The sequence below is a fragment of the Eschrichtius robustus genome, chromosome 4 (genome assembly GCF_028021215.1).
Source record: "Eschrichtius robustus isolate mEscRob2 chromosome 4, mEscRob2.pri, whole genome shotgun sequence".
In the NCBI taxonomy this organism is placed as follows: Eukaryota; Metazoa; Chordata; class Mammalia; order Artiodactyla; family Eschrichtiidae; genus Eschrichtius; species Eschrichtius robustus.
Genome location: NC_090827.1, coordinates 59,586,085 through 59,611,134, shown reverse-complemented (window position 1 = coordinate 59,611,134; position 25,050 = coordinate 59,586,085). Strand labels below are relative to the sequence as shown.

General features: G+C 38.5%; 1 protein-coding gene across 2 annotated transcripts in view; it reads right to left on the bottom strand.

Moving 5' to 3' along the window:
* Nucleotides 1-3,981, bottom strand: part of CCDC158 (coiled-coil domain containing 158) — an 86,133-nt gene extending 82,152 nt beyond the window's left edge. For both annotated transcript variants that reach the window (XM_068542139.1, XM_068542140.1), the window contains exon 1: nucleotides 3,890-3,981. In XM_068542139.1, the coding sequence (XP_068398240.1) occupies nucleotides 3,890-3,959 (70 nt within the window). In that variant the 5' untranslated portion in view covers nucleotides 3,960-3,981. The remainder of the gene's footprint in view (nucleotides 1-3,889) is intronic.
* Between the last annotated feature and the right edge of the window lie 21,069 nt (nucleotides 3,982-25,050).

Genomic DNA, 25,050 nt, shown 5'->3' with positions numbered 1-25,050 from the left:
GAGTTTTCACTGTAAGGAAAATACAGATATGGAATGGGGGGAAGATGAGGAACAACTCTATGGTACTGGATTTGAGAATTACCAGTGTGAACTTAAGGAGAAAAAATCTAATTCCAAGCTTTAGACACTGAACACTCCTAGACACAGTGACACTTCAGTAGCAATAAGCACACGAGATCTTGGTGTGTGAATACTATTTCCTACTAGAAGGAACCAGGGCTCCTTAGTGAATAGCTGATTCCAGGTCTGGTGGAACAGGAAAAGTACAGCCTGGAACATTCTGATGTGCCAGAAAGTAATGAAGTGGGCCATGTTTTAAAAAGACACAGAACTGGCTTAAAGGGGCTGGCCAAGTTTGGTACAATTGAGCATCAAAACAACATTGACAACAATACATTATAGCACTTTGAATTAAAAACAACCTATGGATCTAGAGTGATAATAATAAGAGAAAAGCTTTTCTTTCCTAAAAAATGTATGCTAATAACTATGGTAAAATTAGAAATCATCAATGTAATAACTGATTCAGGCAAGGATCTTCAGTTGACGCTAAAACCACTGAATGAAAGGTTATTTAGTACTAGCATATTCACAGGGTCTCAAAGGGCCATCCTATAGGTTACTTATTAATTGTAAAGGAGAAAATATAACTCTAAGTTAGCAGGATCTGGCATTATGTGTTCCCTAAAGTATGATGTAAAAGTATAAATTGTCAACTATGTGAAACTCTTGCCAAATGAGTTTCATCTGAATCTAAACATGAGACACAATCAGAAAAATCTAGAATGTGGAACATTCTATAATACAACTGGTCTGGACTCTTAAGGAAAATGCTATGAGAAACAACAACAACAAAAGGAGGGAGGATGGTTACAGATTTAAAGAGAATAAAGAGACCAAACAATCAAATAACAGTGCATGATCTTTGATTAGATTTTTTAAAATGCTAACTAAAACTTTTTTTGGAACAACTGGGGAAATTTAAATATGAATATAAATTAGATGATAACTGCATCAACAGTAATTTTCTCAGATACAATGATGTGGCAATGTAGGAAATCATCCTTTTCCTAAGGAGATGCACATTCAGGTTTTGAGGCATGAATAATGATGCCTTCAACTTCAGCAAAACGAAATATAAATTGTAGGTATAGAGATAAAGCAAATGTGATAAAATGTTGACAACTGGTGCATCAGTTGAAGGGTATTTAATGTACTCAATGTACTATTTTTTCAATTTTTCGACCATTTTGAAAAAATTCGAAGTAAAATGTTGGGCAGGGGGAGAGTTCACTGCATTCGGCAAAAAAGAGAAAATCTAGTCATTATGGCCAGAGTGATTTCATTGGAATACTAGGTTCAAAAGTCCTAAGGCAGTGGTTCACAGAGTGAATCGATGGTGAAGATGTGGACACGGGAACACAGACTTGTCTTTCAGACGGCACAGCTATGAAGGAAGAAGAGACAAGGAAGGCGTAGGTTGAGGAGAAGGTTTTAATTTTTGTTGTTTTGGTTTGTTATATCTCCTTGTTAGTGGTTTTAGGCTGGGAGAGATTTAGCATGTTTACTTTGATGGATAAGTGCAAATAGAGAGAGAGGGACTGAAGATATCGGAGTGAGTGGGGCCCAAGACTCTGCAGAGATTCTGGAGCCAAACCTCCGAGGAGGCTGAGCTGGTGTGAGCGGGGGTGGGAATTAAAGCATGGGTAGCAAATTAGGAGGGTACCCCCTCCACTGAACTATGAAGACGCATCGACTGTGAAAAACAGTGAGTCTTAGGGGCAGTACAGGAGAGGGTAGGAGAATACCAGCCTAATGGCGTATTTTCTCTGCAAATTAGGAAATGATGTTACCTGAGAGTGAGAAAGATGGTGGCAGAGTGAGGGGCTTGAGAATGGTGTAATTGTGAAATAAGCGTGGTGAGAAACTGGAGACAGAACTGGCTAAGATTAAGAGAAAGATTCCTCAGCAGTATCAGGGGCCCAGCTGAGACGGCAGACTATGGCTCTGAAGTGGCAAATTGGTGGAAAATCCACATATGTGTATTTTCTTCCAGCAGTCCAGAACAAACATGGAAAAGGCAGTCAGCCTGAAAGCACTGGGATTTTCCTGTAAGAGTGCAAAGAAGAATAAGAGAAAGAGGAAGTTGAGGATATTGGCAAGTGATAAAGAAAGTGAAGATAGGAAGAGGTTGATAGTTTAGGAGAAAACAGCAGAAGGTAGAGCAGCTGTTCTCAGCCCTTGCTGTAAACCAGACACACAAGGAGAGCTTTAAAAAAAAAAAAAAAACAGTGGTGCCCAAGCCCCATTCCAGATCTCCCGAATTAGCATCTCTAGGTGTGGTTCTAAGACATTTAAAAGTTTAAAGTCTCAAAAAGTGATTTTGACATGGAGCCATGGTTGAGAACCACTACCTTTTATGAGGCAGAAAAATTAGTGTTGTAGGAATAAGACAGTGAGAGTGCTAGAAGATAGCAGGCTGGATTCCAGAAGTCCAACCATTCTTGGCAATAAGATCCAAGATAGGAAAGTGAGTAGCTAGAGTACAGGTCAAAACAATTAGAACTAAAAAGGTGTAGAAGCCGTGAGTCTAAGATCTTAGATGGGTCATCCATGAAGACAATGATATTACGGGATGATGATATGCCTGGGGAGGGAGAGACAGCCCATGAGCTAAGTGTCCATGTCCCTGATGAGGATGAGGGATATCGTGTAGGTGGGGAGGTGAGCAGGGTTGATGGGTATAGTAGGATGGAGGTGACAATGGCATGAGCATCCTAAGGAGCAGAAGCTTTTACAAAATAAGCGTGCTAAAATAAAAGTTTTTAAGCACTGTTTCACTGTGCTTAGAAACAGTGAAACAACACCTATAACTGAGAATAAACTCTGGCTGCATTCTTTCAGATGAGAGAGACATGACAGGGAAAGCAGTTAGGGCTGTGCAGGTCACCTGCCTGACTGCCAGATAATCCATTCTCTGTCCTGCCCCTATTCTGCTGTGTGTTGTGGAGAACTTGTTTTCCTAGGCCCCGTTCCCAACTTGTTTCCAGGACGGTTCGCAGTGGGAGGTACAGGCAAAAGACCAGAAGGCCAGAGGAAGGGAGAAGCTAAGGGATCGCTCCTCTCTCCTGCCTCAGACAGGCTTCTGGCAGTGAGTGGTGGCTTCAGCTCCCACAGGCAGCCGTCTCCATGGTTCTAGCTCCTGCTTGTACCTACGCCGTATGACAGCTCCCATTCTCAGGGTCCTTCTAGCGCCCAAAAGCTGGTAGCAGCTTCCTGCAGTGGCTCATCTCTGAGCCTTCTCAGCTCTTTCAACACCTGTGTTATCAATTCCCTATATTAAATGTCACCTATTTATTCCAACTGTTTCTGTTTTCCTGCCTGCTATCTGTTGACTGAAATAATTTTCATCAGAGTTGATGGGGGGCCTGAACTAGGACAGCAGTCATGGGAATGGAGAGGGAAAATGCATTCAAGACACATTTCTGAGAATAGAGAAAGCAGGACTTGGTACTTGACTGGATGGGGGGCGGGGGGTGTGAGGGAAAAGAAGTCACAATGATGCAGAATTTGGGCTTAGAGCAGACCGAGGAAGAGAAGGCATTTAGAGAAACATGGCATGTGCTTAAGTGCCTCAACCTGAAAACAATCTTCAAACCAAAAAATAATGTAAACACATGCTAAAAAATAGATATGCTATTTTTAAAAGACTAAACAATTTCTTCCTCATAAAGCAGAATTATAAATAATCTGGTAAACATTCATGAACAAGGTCTGTGCCTTGCACAGTTAAATCAAAACATACTGAAAAAATAGCAGCTTGAATGAATATTATGACGACTGCTTAGTTCTAATTTTTTCCCCATTTTGTTTTATAAAAAACACATACCTGCATTGGATGTAATGCCACTACTTGATAAAAGATCTTCATTATTTGATTCACAAGGTTTTTGTTCCATATTAAATATTTGCTACCTCTTCTTAGAGATCTTGAAATATGAATGCTTCCCTATTTAGTTCTTTTAGTTCTTACCTATAAAAGACAGGGATTCGGTTTTTATTAATAAGGTATTATGTGAAAAAAGTTCATAGAGGAGGAACTGACTATATTTACATTTGAAATTTAATAGCAATTTTTCACCAGGAAAATATTTACACAGAAATATTTTATTATTATCTAACATTAATAAGTGAACAGAATCTTACTGTAAAACTTATTGATTTTAATGGCCAAGTGGCTTATTAGAGACAATCTAAAAATAAAAAACTAACACTTTAATTATTATGATTACTAGCACTCTGATTTGGGGCAGAGTTTTTTCTCTTAAGTCTCTCTCATCACCTTACATTGTCAAATAATGGAAGAAGACATTTCCTCAGTAAAGAGCCATAAATTAGGAAAAAAGATCACAAATCAGCAAATTAGAAATCATTAATAAAATGTAAAAACTTCTTTGATATCAAATAGTGCTCATAATTTTAGATTAGGCCAAGAGGGGTCTTCTGGGTTTGGAAAACACTGGTGGTGGCCTGATTCCAAATCTCCTCCTCATCCTCTGAATATCCATAAAATCAACAAGAACAACAAATAAATAAAAGCACGTGGGCTCCAAGCCTTCAGCATTCCCAGAAGACAGAGAATACCACAGCCTTCAAATTGTCTGTTAAGGAGAGGGAAATTTTTTTCCAAAAGTTCTCCCATATTCTACCGACCAGCACTGCAGGCCTGTGAGTATGGACAACAGGAAAGGAGAGGCTGAAAAGGCTGAAAAGACTGAAAAGGAGTAGAGGACTCAGAGGAAGCACAGAGTCACCCTGGAAAGAGAAGAAGAAAGGCCAGGTTACTAAGCACAGGCTGGAACATGATAGTCTGTAGCCCTGGCTATGCAGTAAGGGCTTGAAAGTGGGTGGGCACCAGGAGTGTCAGCCTCAGAGAAGAATGTTTCTGGGGGAGAATCAGATATGGAGACATGGCAGTAAAGGGAAGAAGGAAATGAGAGGGGAAAATTCAGGAACCAGCAGAAACAAAAAGAAGCAAGATATGCCAATGCTCCTTCTACCCTTCCCACCCAACATCCCCACCACCATCCATAAAAGGGAACACATGGAAGACGGCTCTCTCAGACAAGGAATCCTGTCCACTAAATGAATAAAAGTAGAACACATCCATACAGAACTACAACAAAATGTCAGAAAATGTGGATAAACTCTTTTTTGCCTATGAAGAGTCCTCCCCCATACCCTCCCCACCAACAAACATGAAGTCAAAGAAAATTGTAACACACCACTCCAAACTGAACTAAATATTCTCAAGCAAGCTTTTGGGGGTGATGAAAAGTCACCCTTGAATGAGAATTGTAAATGTAAGAACAGAAGTGGACAAGAAACAAAGAAAAAAGCAAAAAATCAGGAAGAAATGAAATGAGAGTTGATTAAAGTAAGGAAAGAAAGAAAAGAAAAAGACAAAATTATATCAGAAATGAAGACCAAATTACAAAGTACACAGGGAGGAGAGACTGTAATGTAAACTTAATAAAGGCATTGAAGAAAATCAGGAAAACAAGAGGATGAAAACTGAGATAAAGAAATAAAAAGGGTGGGAGAGGAAGTGAATGAAATGGAAGACAGGCAAAGAAGGTTGAACATAATTGGTGTCCCTGAAGAAAAAAGTCAAAAAAAAAAGAAACAGAACTATTATTTAAAACTATAATCCAAGGAAGCTTCCTATAAATAAAGGAAGACCCAAATCTACACATTTTTCATACTAGGGAAAATCGACCAAGAATGATTAACTCTGAAATATATCCTAATAAAACAATATTAAGACTTTAAAGATTATGAAAAAAATCCTCAGGGCCTTCAGGCAAAAAAGATGAAATAATATACAAAGGCAAGAGGATTAGAATGGCATCAGATTATTCAAAAACAACATACAAAGCAAGGCAACAGAAGAGCAGCATTTTCAAGAAATCTAAGGAAAGAAAGTATTGATATAAACCAAGGATATTATACCCAGCCAAGATCTTCAAAAGATACAAAGGCATAGAAAAGCAGTTTTGAATGCACCAGAACACTGTACATTAAGTGCTCCTTCTGAGAAATCTACTAGAGGGAGTGAAGCTTCATCCAACCAATAGATGACCAGCAAATGTGGCCAAATGGTAACAACTGGTGAAAATCTTTGGTTTTTCTCTAGGTTTTAAATTTTTCAAAATAAAACTTGGGAAAAAAGATGAACATTTAAAAAAAAAAAAGATGACTGGGAACACTGAAAAAAGATTGATGGTGAACATTTAAATATTCAATTACAAAGTTGAGACTAAAACATGGGTGGGATAATGGCACTGAAGAATAACATATAAATATTATATGTGTGACAACGGAGAACAGATGTAACTAAAGACGGGAAAAGAGACAAAAAGGGAAAGTAGAATGCCATTGGTTGTAAAAGGTACCATTTAAAACTGACAAAAAGCAAAAGGTAAAGAAAGGAAAAAAAGGGGGTTACAGGTGCAGTATAGAAAGTATTAAGGCAAAGGTAACCACTAGAATAAAAATACAAATCTTCTAAAGTGACAAAAGAATTTTAAAAAGAAAAAGTAAAGAAGAAACACCAAATAAACACAGTAAATATAATACTTGCAGTAATTACACCAGAAGATAATAATGTAATGACAATGTGACAGAATTTAGACCAAACACAACAGTCACATCAATAAACCTGAAGGGACTTAACTTGCCTATTCAGAGAGAAGTACTTTCAAATTGGCTCTTAAAAAAATTCAACTCTGTGCTGTACACAAGAGGACACTAATAGGCATTGATTCAAAAAGACTACAAATAAAGTGATAGACAATGATTTGCTAGGCAAATGAAAGCAATAAGAAAGCATGGGTTGGCCATACTACCCAAAGCAATCTGCAGATTTAATGTGATCCCTATCAAATTACCCAAGGCATTTTTCACAGAACTAGAACAAATAATCCCAAAATTTATATGGATCCATAAAAGACAGAGAATTGCCCAAGCAATCCTGAGGAAAAAGAACAAAGCAGGAGGCATACCCTGACTTCAGACAATACTACAAAGCTACAGTAATCAAAACAGCATGGTAAAAAAAAACAAAAAAAAACAGCATGGTATTGGCCCCAAAACAGACATATGGATCAATGGAACAGAACAGACAGCCCAGAAATAAACCCACACACCTATGGTCAATTAATCTTCGACAAAGGAGGCAAGGATATACAATGTGGAAAAAACAGTCTCTTCAGCAAGTGGTGTTGAAAAGTTGGACAACTGCAGGTAAATCAATGAAGTTAGAACACATCTTTGTACCATATACAAAAAATAAACTCAAAATGGCTTAAAGACTTAAATATAAGACATGACATCATAAAACTGCTAGAAGAGAACATATGCAAAACATTCTCTGACAAAAATTGTACCAATGTTTTCTTAGGTCAGTCTCCCAAAGCAATAGAAATAAAAGCAAAAATAAACAAATTGGACCTAATGAAACTTATGAGCTTTTGCACAGCAAATGAAACCACAAATAAAACAAAAAGACAACCTACGGACTGGGAGAAAATATTTGCAAATGATGCGACCGACAAGGGTTGAATTTTCAAAATACATATATAAACAGCTCATACAATTCAATAACAAAAAAACAAACAACCCAATTGAAAAATGGGCAGAAGACCTAAACAGACATTTCTCCACAGAAGACATACAGATGGCCAATAAGCACATGAAATGATGCTCATCATCACTAATTATTAGAGATATACAAATCAAAACTACGATGAGGTACCACCTCACACCGGTCAGAATGGCCATCAATAAAAAGTCTACAAATAATAAATATTGGAGAGGGTGTGGAGAAAAGGGAACCCTCTTATGCTGTTGGCGGGGATGTAAATTGGTGCAGCCATTATGCAAAACAGTATGGAGGTTCTTCAAAAAACTAAAAATAGAGTAGCCATATGATCCAGCAATCCTACTCCTGGGCATGTACCCAGACAAAACTCTAATTCAAAAAGATACATGCACCCCTATGTTCATAGCAGCACTATGTACAATAGCTGAAACATGGAAACAACCTAAATGTCCATTGACAGATGAATGGATAAAGAAGACGTGGTATACAATGCTATACAATGTACAATGGAATATTACTCAGCCATAAAAAAGAATGAAATAATGCCATTTGTAGCAACATGGATGGACTTAGAGATTATCATAATAAGCAAAGTAAGTCAGTAAGAGAAAGACAAATACCATATGATATGTCTTATATGTGGAATCTAAAATACGACACAAATGAACATATCTAGGAAACAGAAACAGACTCACAGAAATAGAGAACAGACTTGTGGTTGCCAAGGGGGAGGGAGGTGGGGGAGGGAAGGACTGAGAGTTTGGGATTAGCAATGCAAACTATTATATATAGGATGGATAAACAACAAGGTCCTACTGTATAGCACAGGGAACTATACTCAGTATCCTATGATAAACCATAATGGAAAAGACGATGAAAAAGAATATACATATATATATGTGTGTGTGTGTGTGTGTGTATAACTGAGTCACTTTGCTGTACAGCAGAAATTAACACAACACTGTAAACCAAATATACTTCAATAAAATTAAAAAAAAAAAAGCATGGGTTAAAATCCTGATACCAGACCAAGTAGTCCTCAAGCCAAAGAGTATTAAATAAGACAAAGGGCACTTAAAGTTAAAAGCTGCATTCCACAATAAAGATATAATATCTCTGACTCCATTTACCACATAACACAGCAACCACTAAGATAAAACATAAATTACAGGAAATGCAATAAGAACTAGAAACACAGTAATAATGAGAGACTTTAACAGGCCACTCAGTATGAGATAGGTCAAGTGGCCAAAAAATGAGTAAGGATATAAAAGATTTAGATGAAATAATCACTAAGGTAGACTTTTTGGATATATATTGAACACTACATTTTGATAATAGAGATGTACCTTCCTCTCAAGTGCACATGGAATATTCACAAAAACCAATCATACTTTAGGGCACAAATAAAAGATCAGTAGGTTCCATAAATAGAAATGTTACAAACATCCACCTCTGGTCACAATGTAATAAAACTAGAAAGTAAAAGTAAAACCCAAAAGCAAAAAGGCCTTTCCACTTGGAAATTGAAAGGCCTTGTATTAAATAACTCGTGTGATAAGAGAAATATAAACAGAAATTTAAAAATTTCTGAAAAATACTGACAATGAAAGCACTACATATCAGAATCTGAGATACATTAAAGCAATGCAGGGACTTCTCTGGTGGCGCAGTGGTTAAGAATCCACCTGCCAATGCAGGGGACATGGGTTCGAGCCCTGGTCCGGGAAGATCCCCCATGCCGTAGAGCAACTAAGCCCGTGCGCCACAACTACTGAGCCTGCGCTCTAGAGCCCGGGAGCCACAACTACTGAGCCTGCGCACCTACAGCCTGTGCTCCGCAACAAGAGAAGCCACCGCAATGAGAAGCCCGCGCACCGCAACGAAGAGTAGTCCCCGCTCGCCCCCACTAGAGAAAGCCCGCGTGCAGCAACGAAGACCCAACGCAGCCCCCCCAAAAATAAATAAATAAAATAAACAACAGACTTTAAAAAAAAAAAAACCAATGCAAAGAGGAAAATTCCTAGCCTTAAACACCTATTTCAATTTTAAAAAGAGAATGAAAATAAGTGAATTAGATTTCTAACACAAAAAGGTAGGGGGAAAAAGTATAACAAAAGAAAGCACATGGTAGGAAATAATAAAGATAAAAGCAGAAATTAATGAAGAAAACAGAAAAACAACAGATCAAATTAATGAATCAGAATCCTGATTCTTTAAAAAATATAGGCAAGGACCATCAAAATGATGGAAAGAGGAAGATCACTTATAACATACTACTTACCATTTTTACATTAATGCACAATGTAAGCATAGTGTTAAAATTTTTTTTAAAAAAAACTTCTGAGCTAAAAAGAATTTTTGTTGAACAGAATTCCTTTTTATTTCACTCACAGTTTCTCCCTTTAGATTACTGAGGTGCCATCTGTCAAAACAACAATTAGATAAATTCTACCTTAATATGTTTTATGCTATCATTTTTAGGAAATACGTAGTAGGTAGGGAGACATTCCATAAAGAATTATAACAAATGGAATGTTACTCAAGCTTGCTAGGCAATTTAAATGTTCTAACAGAAGGAATTGCTATTTGGGAAAAAACTCTCATTTAAACAAGTTTTATCATGAATGTTTGCTGTATAACTTAGCTTACACGCTAAAGTGACGCATTTGGGGATTCTTCAGGATGATGAAAGACAGTAAGAAAATGTAAATTACTGAGTAATGTTATTATCATAAATTACAGATAGATCAAAAGCATGAACGAATGAGCAGGACAGGCTGAATCAAAGCCCAGCATTGCGAGATCATACACTAATCCACTCTGCTTGATACCAGAGTTCTGGGTATCAAGAAGGAAACAGAACCTACAAGCAAGATAAGCAGAACGGGTACTAGAAGTTGGAGAAATGAGAAGAAAGGAAAAGGTTTGACTTTAAATTATTCTGATATGGAAACCATGTTCTACTTTGGCATAAGATGATGATAATAAACTCATTAATTCAGTAACCACTGATTGTTGGTAGGACATTAGGAGCCACAGTCCTTCAGAGGGAAATTTTTTTTCTTAGAAAATTAATAAAGAAGACAGCACAGGTTTATTTACTTAAACAAGAATTTTAAAACCATTTATTTGTAAAGATGCTTAGCACTTCTACTTGTCAATGCTGCTAGCTATTTTATGTACTGTAGGGTAACGAAATCTGTCTTTAAAAAATATTTGTAATCTAGATTTTCACTATTTTAGACTGACCAAATCATTAAACTGGTCAAATCATTCAGTGTTTCTCTACTTGCATTGCATTGTAAGAACTGAAAGATAATTCCTATTTTCAGGCATAAAACTTAGTAAATTACTAATGATTCCTGGGAAAAGAAAGGTTTTTTTGCCTCAGTAAGTCATAAAATTGTGAAAACGCTGCACTTTGTTGATTTGGGGATCAAAACATGAACTTACATGTGTCTGATTTAAATCTCTGAGTAAAGTACACACATAAGATCTTGGCCTCTTCTAGTACCCTCAAGATTTATTAAGAACAATTCTACCTGGTTTAAAATTATGAACAGGTTCACATTGAAAGGAGCCTTAAATTTCTGACAAGTAATAGCTAGGTAAAGACTCTACTCTTGTTATTTAATTGGAATGTTGCAGAAAAGGCCTTAGAAACCACAAACCACAAAAAGAGGACTTTTGGAGGAAAATAATTTATAGGCTTTAGTTTTTGTTACATAGTTGAGCTAAAAGACTTAAAACTATCTCCTGGGTTCTTACCCCTTTCTCCTTGGCTTCCAAAAGGCCATGGTGACTGTACACCTACTTTCCCTAATGTGACCATTCCTCACCTTGATTTCTTTCCTTATGGCTACGTAAGGTAGACCTCTCATGTGACTGTGATAAAATGTGACTGTCTCCACAGTAAGCTGATTTAGAATCCATGCTCTATTTTGATTGGGAAAGATTACGTATAATGTGTGTCATATTTAGATTACTGGATTCGTCAACTAATGACTCAAGCCCCTAGAGTGCTACCTTTCACAGAAGCCTGAGACTGGTGATTTTATAAAACTGGTCCATACTCTTGTAGAACCAGTCTGCAGGTATGTTTCCCCTAGAAAATTCTAAGGTACCCCAAGATTGATCCAAATACCACATACCTGGGCTGGTACAGTCTCAGAAACACAATGAGGAGAGCAATTATTACTGAATAACCCTTTATTGCCTGAGTTATTGTTGTTACCAATAACTTCACACCACTCTTACTGTCTGCTTTCTCAATCACATTCTTTCTCTCTAGATGTTGTCATTGACTGTTACAGTTCAAATCCTAGTTCTGTGATCTACCACCTATGTGACCTTGAGAACTATATTTAACCTCTGTAAGACTATAAGATGGAGATAGAGTATATACCTCAAAAGAATAAGAGTTAACTGAGATAACTCATGTCAGCCTTACTATACAGTACTTGCCTCAATCTATAGGTACATAGTGCCACAGTAAGCCATGAATAACAATATTGTTTTTAAAATTTAGGCAGTGTATACCCCCTCACTTGCCCATAATAAATGGCTATATCTTTCTATATATCTAGAAAGAAGATATAAGTTTCATACAAGTCCACTAACAGAAAAGAGAGTGAGTTTAAAATGCATTGAGTGAACACAGGGACCATTATAATGTAATGTAGAATTAGGCTATTTAGACCCTACTTCACCAGTACATAATACCATCTTGTAGGGAGGCAGCACATAAGAAGCACAGAACTTAGGATCAGGACACGTAATTCTGTCATTGGTTACCTGTGAAAGCATGGGCAAATCTTTTCACATCTCTGAGCCTCAATTTCCACCATTACTAAGTGAGGTTACGGTTGTGTTTTCTAAACGTTTCTTAAGGAGTGGAAGCCATTTTTTGAATCTTCAGACCCCCGACTACACACCCTCCGCTCTGCCTCCCAAACACCTTTATGGAATGCAGAAGGCTCCATGGAGCAGAGTTTGAAAACCACAGAGATAAACCCCTTATAACTTTATTATCTTAGATACTCCAGCCTAGGCATTCATCAAGTTTAAGACTTCAGGCTCTAAAATTAGATACAGATATAATAAATTAGTGTATCAGTTGTATTTAGTCACAATTCTTAAATATAACTCAAAGTAAAACAAGAAACACCTTAAAATCTGGATATTCTTATTTTCACTTATACTATTAACACCCGAAAAAAAAATATTTAAAAATATGCTTATTAATATATAGAACACTTCATTACCTGAAATTTATTACTTTCAAAAAGTTCAATTTGCAAGTTAATTTTCATCACTTAAGATCTTGACAACACCTACAACACACACATACAACAACACCAGCAGCAACAAAACTAAATTCTTTTTCCTTTGGGCTTATCTTGTATATGAAAGTATGCTTTAAAATTATAGCCTATGGCACTTATCTAGGCTATGTTTATACAACAGAACATGTTCAATTATATGCTCCCTATTTATTGGCCCAATGCTAATCTTGTTGGTATAGGTCTCATTGACATTATCAAGATAGCGCAGCAAGTAAACCTATAGGCCCGTGTCTACATTCCCCAGACCTGACCTTTCTCCAGGTATTGTCCAAACTGACTTAAATAGACCCCCTGAATGTCTTCTGACCATTTAAACTGCTTTTCACTGCTTGGAGATGCTTTGACCAGGTAACAGCTCTTATGCTTGGTTAGAAAAGTTACTGAGCAGAGGAACTTCTGTCTATAAATCAGAAATAGGTCAGAAATGGGTCTATAAATCTTAAGCAATGGAGCTGAGATTAAACAACTAGGATTTTTGGACTATCTCAGTGGAATCTAAGTAAGCAGTTGCCTCTTTGGAAAAATGAATGACAATACAAGCATCAAATCATTGTGAAATACACCTGAAACTAATATAATGTTATATATCAATTATACCTCATTTGAAAAAAAGAATGACAATATTCTATGTTCAGAATGAGGACTAATGAACAGAAGTAAAGGGAGGTAGGTTCTAGCTCAGGGTGGAAATGGACATTCTAAAAACTAGAGCACCTTGGATATTTACATGGTGGACTTCCTTGTGAGGTGTTCAAACTGAGAGTGGATGAGCATTTGTTGGGATGACAACTTGCCACTGGCTGTCCTCTCTTGGGCAGAGTATTGGACTAGAAGAAGTGTAAAATCTTCTCCAATCTGGACATTCTATGATTTTGTATGGAGAACATTCAGCAAAAAGATGACCAAAAATACAGTGACTTCTCACAGATGATTTCAGTCAACAGCAAAGCCAGACAGGGACAATTCCACTGCTTCCAGCAAGTTTCATGCTCTTTTGTTTAAAAATTTTGGCTCTAGATAAATTTTAATGAAATCTGTTCCTTTAACACCTCTGCATATATGTTTACAGTCACCTGAAATTCATCTTATCCCAAATCTGGTCTCTTTTCCTTCCCACCTAACCTGTTTCCTAGGGCGTTCTCAGATAGTGATACCATAAACCCAACTTCCCAAGTCAGACATTTCAGTGTCTTCATTCTTCATCTATTCAGTGTCTTCATTCTTCATCTATTCAAACTCCACATTCTGTTGAGTCTATCTTTGTAATACCTTTTAACTCAGGGAAGGAGACTTAAGTGTGGTCAAAAGTTATACGGAAGGAATCCTGGAATATGCAGTTTAGTTAATTTTAGTCCTATCGTATTCTTTCATGCTTTAATCAACTCTTACTAGACCTGCTACAAAATACCTCATAATGATCCTTCTAGTTTCATTTTCTTACAATCTTCCTTTAAAATCAGAGCCATCTTGCCATACCTTGCCCAAAAACAAAGCTTTGAACTAAGACCAGCGCTCAATGCCCTTTACCATCTGGCCTAACCAACCTCCCAGCCTCATCTTCATCTTCACTCCCTTGACACACACTGTGCAACATTCAAAGTTTACTAGCTGTGTCCTGAGCATGTCCTGTTCTTTCAGGACCCAGCTTTTACTTATACTCTTCTTTTTCTTACTCCTTTCTTCCCAGCAAAATCCTCTCCAGTTTAGCTTTTAGGGATGTGGAGAAAGAAGTTCAAAACTATGTAGCTGGTAGCAATGTACACTGATCCAGTCTTTAAAATCAGTGTTCTAATAAAAAGGGAAAGAAAACTGCCCAATGCCTCTGAAAAATATAATTTAATGTAGGGGACTATATTTGGAGGACATGCTCCCCTTACTCTTCCCACATCAAAAGTAGTAAGCTTTAATTAAATCATTCATGCATATAAAACACTTAGCACAGGGCCTGGTACAAAGTAGACCTCTGGTAATTATTAATTACTGTTGTTAGCATTTTGATGGTTTACAATGTATTGCTGCTATGAATAGTGCTTCTATAAATACTAGAGATAGAACTTTCTAAGATCAAGACCAATCAAGTTTCTGCCCTCGTGGGTCTTATATTCTAACGGAGAAAGACACTAACAAAACAAATCAAAAATATAATTTTGGAGATTGGTCAAGTGCAACGATGAGAATAACACAGGGTAGTAATAATATACAGAGAGAAGGAGTTGAGACTACTTAGTTAGGGTAGGTCAGGGAAAGACTTCCTGAAGTGACATGTGAGCTGAATGACAAAAATTCAGCCCTGCAGAGGACTGGGGAAGATCTTAAGAGGAAGGGCCACATGCAAAGGTCCTGAGATGAGAAGGGCTAAGGGTTCACTGACTGCCAGGAAGGAGGCTAGTGAAGCTGCATGTAGTCCAGGGAGAATGGGAGGTCTGCTTATAGACAGCCAACTGTGTACTGTGCCCAAAGGAATGCTGTGCTTATTAGCAGTTCCTTTCCTAAATTATCCTGAGAAGCTGCTGGTGAGGTTGGCTGGTGGTAGAGCTCACGGGACCTTGAAAAAGTCATACTAATGACTTTGGGGTTTATTCTATAATTGCAGTGGAAAGCCACTGGAGGATTTTAACCAGGGGAATATAATCCTCTAGCGGCTGAGTGGGAAATATACTGAGTAGAAGGAGGCAGTTATGAGGCCACTGGAGTAGTACAGCAGAGGAACTAAAACCTTAACTCTAAAGGAGGCCAGTGATCTAGAGTGGATTGGTGCTGGGATTGGGAATGGGGATTGACTACAAATGGGTACCAGGGATCTTTTTTGGGTGATGGAAATGTTCTAAAACTGATTTGTGGTGATGATTGCACAACTCTAAATTTACTAAATATCATTAGATTTTACACTTAACATTGGTGAATTTTATGGTATGCAAATTATACCTCAAAAAAGCAGTTCAAAAAGAAAGCAGATTGGCTACTCTTTGTACATTTTAGTGATGTTTTGTGGGGTAAGAAGAGGGGTGCAAATTAGCTGCCTGGGACCCAGAAGTCAATCAGTTAAACCTGAACACTGGCTTTTTCCTGCATCCTGAATACTCCAAAGGGTCTTTATTTCAAGATGACTAGAGGTTGTTTTTAACTCCCCGCCACACGGAAGCACTTTGGCATTACCTCTTTTCCCCTGGATTGAGCCTGGAACTCAATCCCCAAGTGTCTGCAACTCTTATTTGATATACACATGACAGCTATCCAACAATGTCTTAGCTAAAGACCAAGCCTAAGTCACTTTGTACCTTTATTCTCTTAACCAGAACAAATGCAGTGATATATTAATAGGAATACAACGAAAGTTTAAAAAATTGCTTTGAAGTGCTAGACCACCTCTTTCGTATGCACTTTTTAATTTCTTTTCTCACCAAATTCTTTGTTCAGCCTTTTCCTTAGGATTTACGGGGTTCAGGAAATATTTAGTGGTCTCCACTACTGCACCTACCACTGCCCCAGCTGGAGAGCTTTAAAATACAGTAAGTCCCCTGCATACGAACGATTTCCATTCTGTGCGTGTTTGTAAGTCCAATTTGTTCGTAAGTCCAACAAAGTTAGCCTAGGTACCCAACTAACACAATCAGCTATACAATCAGTACTGTACTGTAATAGGTTTGTAATACTTTTCACACAAATAATACATAAAAAACAAACAAACACAAAAAATAAAACATTTTTAATCTTACAGTACAGTACCTTGACAAGTACAGTAGTACAGTACAACAGCTGGCATACAGGGGCACGTTCACATCTTTGAAAGCCTGCAACTTGGAGGTTCATATGTAGAAGACTTACTGTATTCATCAATACAGGATTGATTCTATGTGATTTATAAGTGTAACTGTATTAGTTTCCTGTAATTGCCATAACAAGTTACCACAAGTTTGGTGGCTTAAAACCATAGCCATGTATTCTTTCACAGTTCTGGGGCCAGAAGTTCAAAATCAGCCTCACGGGGCTGAAATCCAAGTATTGGCAGGGCTGTGCTCCCTTCAGAGGCTCTAAGGAAGAATCCATTCCTTGCCTCTTCCAGCTTCTGGTAGCTGCTGGCATTACTTGACTTGTGGCTGCATCACTCCAATTTATGTCTCTGTGGTCACACTGAATTCTCTTCTTCTGTATCTAATCTCCTCTGGCTCCTTCTTATAAGGATACTTGTGTTTGCACTTAGAACCCACCCAGATAACCTCCCATATCAAGATCTTTGACTTTACCCTCTTTCCTTATCCCATTCACAGGTTCCAGGGATTAGAACCTGATATTTTTGGGTGGCCCTTATTCAGTCTACTATACCATATAATTTGGGGCCATCTAGTTTGGGAACAGGTGGTTCACAGAGGCCCTATTTAATGAATTGTGGATTATTACAGTGAATGGCCCTAACATACTAGATAGACAACACTGAGTCCTCTTTGTAGAACACAATAGTAAGGGCTCTGCATATACCAAATAACTTGTCAATTTCTGCCCTCAATTCAGGAGTATAATAATATCTCTACGGCCTAAAAACCACTGTACCCACAACACAAATAAAGATAACTCTATAAGTTTTAAAACAATAAATGTGGTACAGAGGTGGGAGGATCAGACTGTCTCCCACCACTCCCTCACCTCCATCCCACGACTTTACACACATGGAAACAGTCCTGCCCGGCTGGTCTCTGGGACAGTGGAACGTGCCAGCCCTGTCCTTCCCGAATCGGCTGCTGAGAAAGCAAGAAGTGGTTTTGCCAGTCTAAAAACCCTGAGAAATAGCCGACTTCACTTTTCTTCTACTTTTCCTTGACCTTAATGTACACCAAGATAAATGAACACAACCTGGAACAGCCTCAGTGGGGACTTGGAGCACAGTTTTGTGGAAAAGGATGGTCTCATCTGAGAACTTCTTGTTTCTGATTGATACAGAACCAGACTCCTCACTTAACAGGGAGGGCTCCAGCTGAAAGGGCCCCTGCACAGCATTTAATACAATCTCATTCTGCATGAGACTGTCCAAGGCTACACATTCCTCTTCATACCTCTGTCTTCCGCACCCCTCCCCCCCGTCCACCGGAAGCGCGGTAGGAACAGGAGTTAGCAGTAATGTCGGGACAGGATCCCGTTATTTCTACCAAAAGGAATACTATGGTCCCAGAGTTCAGCCACCGTCCCCGGAGGTCTTGCGATCCCCGAAAACGACGGCAGTCCGTTCTGATAAAGAAGCAACTGGCCATCTACCACGTGCAAAACAAACACAAAGGTCTGGAAGGTTCCAGAAATGAAGACGCGCTGCTTCGGGTCCTCCGGAAAACGACCCACCCTCTCACCGGGTCCCGGGTCCCGGGTCCCAGGTTCGCGCCCGCCCCTGTACCTGCGACCAACGCCTCATCCTAGGAGACCGGCCCCATCCCCGCGGGGACGCCGGCGGGCGCGGCGGCCGCACCTGCGTCGACTGGGCGGGGCGGCGTGGGCGCGGACGCTGCCCCGCCCACCCCTGCGCCCACTCCTCGTGCGCTCGGGCTCCGGCCGCCGCCTGCTCCAAGCCAGCCGCGCGGGCAACGGTTAGCACCTCAGCCGGGCGTGGGGAGGGGGAAGGGGTGCCGGACTACTCCTGCGGGGGCCGCCGCCAGCCCCGGACTGCGTCCCCAGACGCCGTCGCCCGGGCAACCGAGCGCCATTTCCCCCCCTCCCACCCTCCTCCCCGACCCCAGGAGCTCAAAGGAGGCTGCTGCTTGCACCCCGCAAGCATCAAATCCTGCCAGCCCTACCCCAGAAACGACCCTGATTCGGGCCTCCACTTACGCTCTGCCTCTCAAGGCGTCTCTCTTTATCTACGGCCTCTTAGACGGTTTCCGAGTCCTACTCTTCCCCCCCACCCGAACGCCCCAGGCTATTCTCGAAGTTGTTCCGCAAATGATCTTCCCCAATTCTTACCGACTCTCACAAACGCTATCTCTACCCACAATCTAAGCGTCAAGCCCAATCTTGGCGTTGCCAGTCAGGTCTCCCCGCCCGCCTTCTGACAGTGCCTCCGTTATCCCCCTCCGCCAACCCACCCCTCAATTCCCCTTTGACTATCTCATTTAACGACTCACATTCTGCAGCTCTGCCTTCGCTCATGCCGATCCTCTGTACGGAATGATTTTCAAGGTTCACAAGTGTTCTCGGCGTAGCTGACCCTCTTGCCTCCGGAGAGTTGTTTCTTCCGCTGTGCTTCACTTGTTCTCTGTCGTTATCTCTAATACAGAACTTATCACATAATGTGATTTACACACTTAGACCTCTCGGTGCTGCCTAAATTAGTGCTCAGATGGAAGGAATCCAGAAAGGCCTGCGTGTGATAGATGCAACCTGTCGCGTTAATGCTATTGGCTGCCGCGTTATACGGACACCTACAGTGAATAACTTTTTATGTGCAAGTTGATTGGAAGTATTAATAAATGCTACATTATATAATGTAGTTATAAATTTTAATAAAATTAGTATTAAATACCCTAAAGATTGCTTTTTATCGTACCTATGATATAAATTATTCCATTTATTGACTGGGAGAGAGCTAAGATTGCCTATAGAATCAAGTATTTTAATAGGGAATGAAATCGGATTAAATGATTTTTGATTAAATTGAATGGTTTAAGTTTTGTGGCTAGACAGAAAGCAATTTTTAATTATATTGTTTTAAATTTTATTCTATCAATGAGTGTAACATGAGTGTGGCAAGAAAATATTTTAGTTCCTAATATGTGATTTCCATTGGTGTCTCATGTTTGTATTTGTACCCTGGGCTCTATGAACAAAGGAAGTTCTTTTTTCTTTAGTTTTGAAGTCTCTAATTGAAATAATATGTTAATTAGAACACTATAAAACTATTTAAACCCACATATGTATGAAAATTATTTTACTATAACTTTTTTTTGAATTTTATTTATTTTTTTTTATACAGCAGGTTCTTATTAGTTATCCATTTTATACACATCAGTGTATACATGTCAATCCCAATCTCCCAGTTCATCACACCACCACCCCACCCCCCTCCACTTCCCCCCCTTGGTGTCCATACGTTTCTTCTCTACATCTGTGTCTCAATTTCTGCCCTGCAAACTGGTTCATCTGTACCATTTTTCTAGGTTCCACATATATGCATTAAGATACGATATTTGTTTTGCTCTTTCTGACTTACTTCACTCTGTATAACAGTTTCTAGATCCATCCACGTCTCTACAAATGACCCAATTTCGTTCCTTTTTATGGCTGAGTAATATTCCATTGTATATATGTACCACAACTTCTTTATCCATTCATCTGTCGATGGGCATTTAGGTTGCTTCCATGACCTGGCTGTTGTAAATAGAGCTGCAGTGAACATTGGGGTGCATGTGTCTTTTGGAATTATGGTTTTCTCTGGGTATATGCCCAGTAGTGGGATTGCTGGGTCATATGGTAATTCTATTTTTAGTTTTTTAAGGAACCTCCATACTGTTCTCCATAGTGGCTGTATCAATTTACATTCCCACCAACAGTGCAAGAGGGTTCTCTTTTCTCCACACCCTCTCCAGCATTTGTTGTTTGTAGATTTTCTGATGATGCCCATCCTAACTGGTGTGAGGTGATATCTCATTGTAGTTTTGATTTGCATTTCTCTAATAATTAGTGATGTTGAGCAGCTTTTCATGTGCTTCTTGGCCATCTGTATGTCTTCTTTGGAAAAATGTCTATTTAGGTCTTCTGCCCATTTTTGGATTGGGTTGTTTGTTTTTTAATATTGAGCTGCATGAGCTGTTTGTATATTTTGGAGGTTAATCCTTTGTCCATTGATTCATTTGCAAATATTTTCTCCCATTCTGAGGGTTGTCTTTTCGTCTTGTTTGTAGTTTCCTTTGCTGTACAAAACCTTTAAGTTTCATTAGGTCCCATTTGTTTATTTTTGTTTTTATTTCCATTACTCTAGAAGGTGGACCAAAAAAGATCTTGCTGTGATTTATGTCATAGAGTGTTCTTCCTATGTTGTCCTCTAAGAGTTTTATAGTGCCCGGTCTTACATTTAAGTCTCCAATCCATTTTGAGTTTATTTTTGTGTATGGTGTTAGGGAGTGTTCTAATTTCATTCTTTTACATGTAACTGTCCAGTTCTCCCAGTACCACTTATTGAAGAGACTGTCTTTTCTCCATTGTATATCCTTGCCTCCTTTGTCATAGATTAGTTGACCATAGGTGCGTGGGTGTATCTCTGGGCTTTCTATCCTGTTCCATTGATCTATAGTTCTGTTTTTGTGCCAGTACCATATTGTCTTGATTACTGTAACTTTGTAGTATAGTCTGAAGTCTGGGAGCCTGATTCCTCCAGCTCTGTTTTTTTCCCTCAAGACTGCTTTGTTTATTCGGGGTCTTTTGTGTCTCCATACAAATTTTAAGATTTTTTGTTCTAGTTCTGTAAAAAATGCCATTGGTAATTTGATAGGGATTGCACTGCATCTGTAGATTGCTTTGGGCAGTATAGTCATTTTCACAATATTGATTCTTCCAGTCCAAGAACATGGTATATCTCTCCATCTATTTGTATCATCTTTAATTTCTTTCATCAGTGTCTTGTAGTTTTCTGCATACAGGTCTTCTGTCTCCCTAGGTAGGTTTATTCCTAGGTATTTTATTCTTTTTGTTGCAATGATAAATGGGAGTGTTTCCTTAATTTCTCTTTCAGATTTTTCATCATTAGTATATAGGAATGCAAGAGATTTCTGTGCATTAATTTTGTATCCTGCAACTTTACCTAATTCATTGATTGTCTCTAGTAGTTTTCTGGTGGCATCTTTAGGATTCTCTATGTATAGTAACATGTCATCTGCAAACAGTGACAGTTTTACTTCTTCTTTTCCAATTTGTATTCCTTTTATTTCTTTTTCTTCTCTGATTGCTGTGGCTAGGACTTCCAAATCTATGTTGAAAAATAGTGGTGAGAGTGGACATCCTTGTCTTGTTCCTGATCTTGGAGGATATGCTTTCAGTTTTTCACCATTGAGAATGAGGTTTGCTGTGGGTTTGTCGTATATGGCCTTTATTATGTTGAGGTAGGTTCCCTCTCTGCCCACTTTCTGGAGAGTTTTTTTATTATAAATGGGTGTTGAATTTTGTCAAAAGCTTTTTCTGCATCTATTGAGATGATCATATGGTTTTTATTCTTCAACTTGATAATATGGTGTATCACATTGATTGATTTGCGTATATTGAAGAATCCTAGCATCCCTGGGATAAATCCCACTTGATCGTGGTGTATGATCCTTTTAATGTTGTTATTGGATTCTGTTTGCTAGTATTTTGTTGAGGATTTTTGCATCTATATTCAAAGTGATATTGGTCTGTAATTTTCCTTTTTTGTGGTATCTTTGCCTGATTTTGGTATCAGGGTGATGGTGGCCTCATAGAATGAGTTTGGGAGTATTCCTTCCTCTGCAACTTTTTGGAAGAGTTTGAGAAGAATGGGTGTTAGCTCTTCTCTAAATGTGTGATAGAATTCGTGCGTGAAGCCATCTGATCCTGGACTTCTGTTTTTTGGAAGATTTTTAATCACAGTTTCATTTTCATTACTTGTGATTGGTCTGTTCATATTTCTATTTCTTCCTGGTTCAGTCTTGGAAGGTTGTACCTTTCTAAGAATTTGTCCATTTCTTCCAGGTTGTCCATTTTCTTGGCATAGAGTTGCTTGTAGTAGTCTCTTAGGATGCTTTGTATTTCTGCGGTGTCCGTTGTAACTTCTCCTTTTTCATTTTTAATTTTATTGATTTGAGTCTTCTCCCTCTTTTTCTTGATGAGTCTGGCTAATGGTTTATCAATGTTGTTTATCTTCTCAAAGAACCAGCTTTTAGTTTTATTGATCTTTGCTATTGTTTTCTTTGTTTCTATTTCATTTTTTTCTGTTCTGATCTTTATGATTTCTTTCCTTCTACTAACTTTGGGTTTTGTTTGTTCTTCTTTCTCTAGTTCTTTTAGGTGTAAGGTTATATTGTTTAATTGAGATGTTTGTTGTTTCTTGAGGTAGGATTGTATTGCTATAAACTTCCCTCTTAGAACTGCTTTTGCTGCATCCCATAAGTTTTGGATTGTCTTTTTTTCATTGTCATTTGTCTCTAGGTATTTTTTGATTTCCTCTGATTTCTTCAGTGATCTCTTGGTTATTTAATAACGTATTGTTAGCCTCCATGTGTTTGTTTTTTTAATGTTTTTTTCCCTGTAATTGATTTCTAATCTCATAGCGTTGTGGTCAGAAAAGATGCTTGGTATGATTTCAGTTTTTTTAAATTTACTGAGGCTTGATTTGTGACCCAAGATGTGATCTATCCTGGAGAATGTTCCATGCGCACTTGAGAAGAAAGCGTAATGTGCTGTTTTTGGATGGAATGTCCTATAAATATCAATTAAATCTATCTGGTCTATTGTGTCATTTAAAGCTTGTGTTTCCTTATTAATTTTCTGTTTGGATGATCTGTCCATTGGTGTAAGTGAGGTGTTAAAGTCCCCCACTATTATTGTGTTACTGTCGATTTTCTCTTTTATATCTGTTAGCAGTTGCCTTATGTATTGAGGTGCTCCTATGTTAGGTGCATATATATTTATAATTGTTATATCTTCTTGGACTGATCCCTTGATCATTATGTAGTGTCCTTCCTTGTCTCTTGTAACATTCTTTATTTTAAAGTCATTTTATCTGGCATGAGTATTGCTACTCCAGCTTTCTTTTGATTTCCATTTGCATGGAATATCTTTTTCCATCCCCTCACTTTCAGTCTGTATGTGTCCCTAGGTCTAAAGTGGGTCTCTTGTAGACAGCATATAGATGGGTCTTGTTTTTGTATCCATTCAGCAAGCCTGTGTCTTTTGGTTGGAGCATTTAATCCATTCACGTTTAAGGCAATTATCGATATGTGTGTTCCTATTACCTATTTCTTAATTGTTTTGGGTTTGTTTTTGTAGGTCCTTTTCTTCTCTTGTGTTTCCCACTTAGAGAAGTTCCTTTAGCATTTGTTGTAGAGCTGGTTTGGTGGTGCTGAATTCTCTTAGCTTTTGCTTGTCTGCAAAGCTTTCGATTTCTCCATCGAATCTGAATGAGATCCTTGCTGGGTAGAGTAATCTTGGTTGTAGGTTCTTCCCTTTCATCACTTTAAATATGTCATGCCACTCCCTTCTGGCTTGTAGAGTTTCTGCTGAGAAATCAGCTGTTAACCTTATGGGAGTTCCCTTGTATGTTATTTGTCATTTTTCCCTTGCTGCTTTCAATAATTTTTCTTTGTCTTTAATTTTTGCCAATTTGATTATTATGTGTCTTGGCGTGTTTCTCCTTGGGTTTATCCCATATGGGACTCTCTGTGCTTCCTGGACTTGCGTGGCTATTTCCTTTCCCATGTTAGGGAAGTTTTTGACTATAATCTCCTCAAATATTTTCTCTGGTCCTTTCTCTCTCTCTTCTCCTTCTGGGACCCCTATCATGCGAATGTTGTTGCGTTTAATGTTGTCCCAGAGGTCTCTTAGGCTGTCTTCATTTTTTTTCATTCTTTTTTCTTTATTCTGTTCCACAGCAGTGAATCCGACCATTCTGTCTTCCAGGTCACTTATCTGTTCTTCTGCCTCAGTTATTCTGCTATTGATTCCTTCTAGTGTAGTTTTCATTTCAGTTATTGTATTGTTCATCTCTGTTTGTTTGTTCTTTAATTCTTCTAGGTCTTTGTTAAACATTTCTTGCATCTTCTTGATCTTTGCCTCCAATGTTTTTCCAAGGTCCTGGATCATCTTCACTGTCATTATTCTGAATTCTTTTTCTGGAATGTTGCCTATCTCCACTTCATTTAGTTGTTTTTCTGGGATTTTATCTTGTTCCTTCATCTGGTACATAGCCCTCTGCCTTTTCGTCTTGTCTATCTTTCTGTGAGTGTGGTTTTTGGTCCACAGGCTGCAGGATTGTATTTCTTCTTTCTTCTGCTGTCTGCCCTCTCTTATTATTTTATTATAATTTAATTGTAACATTCTTTGCATTTTGAAGTA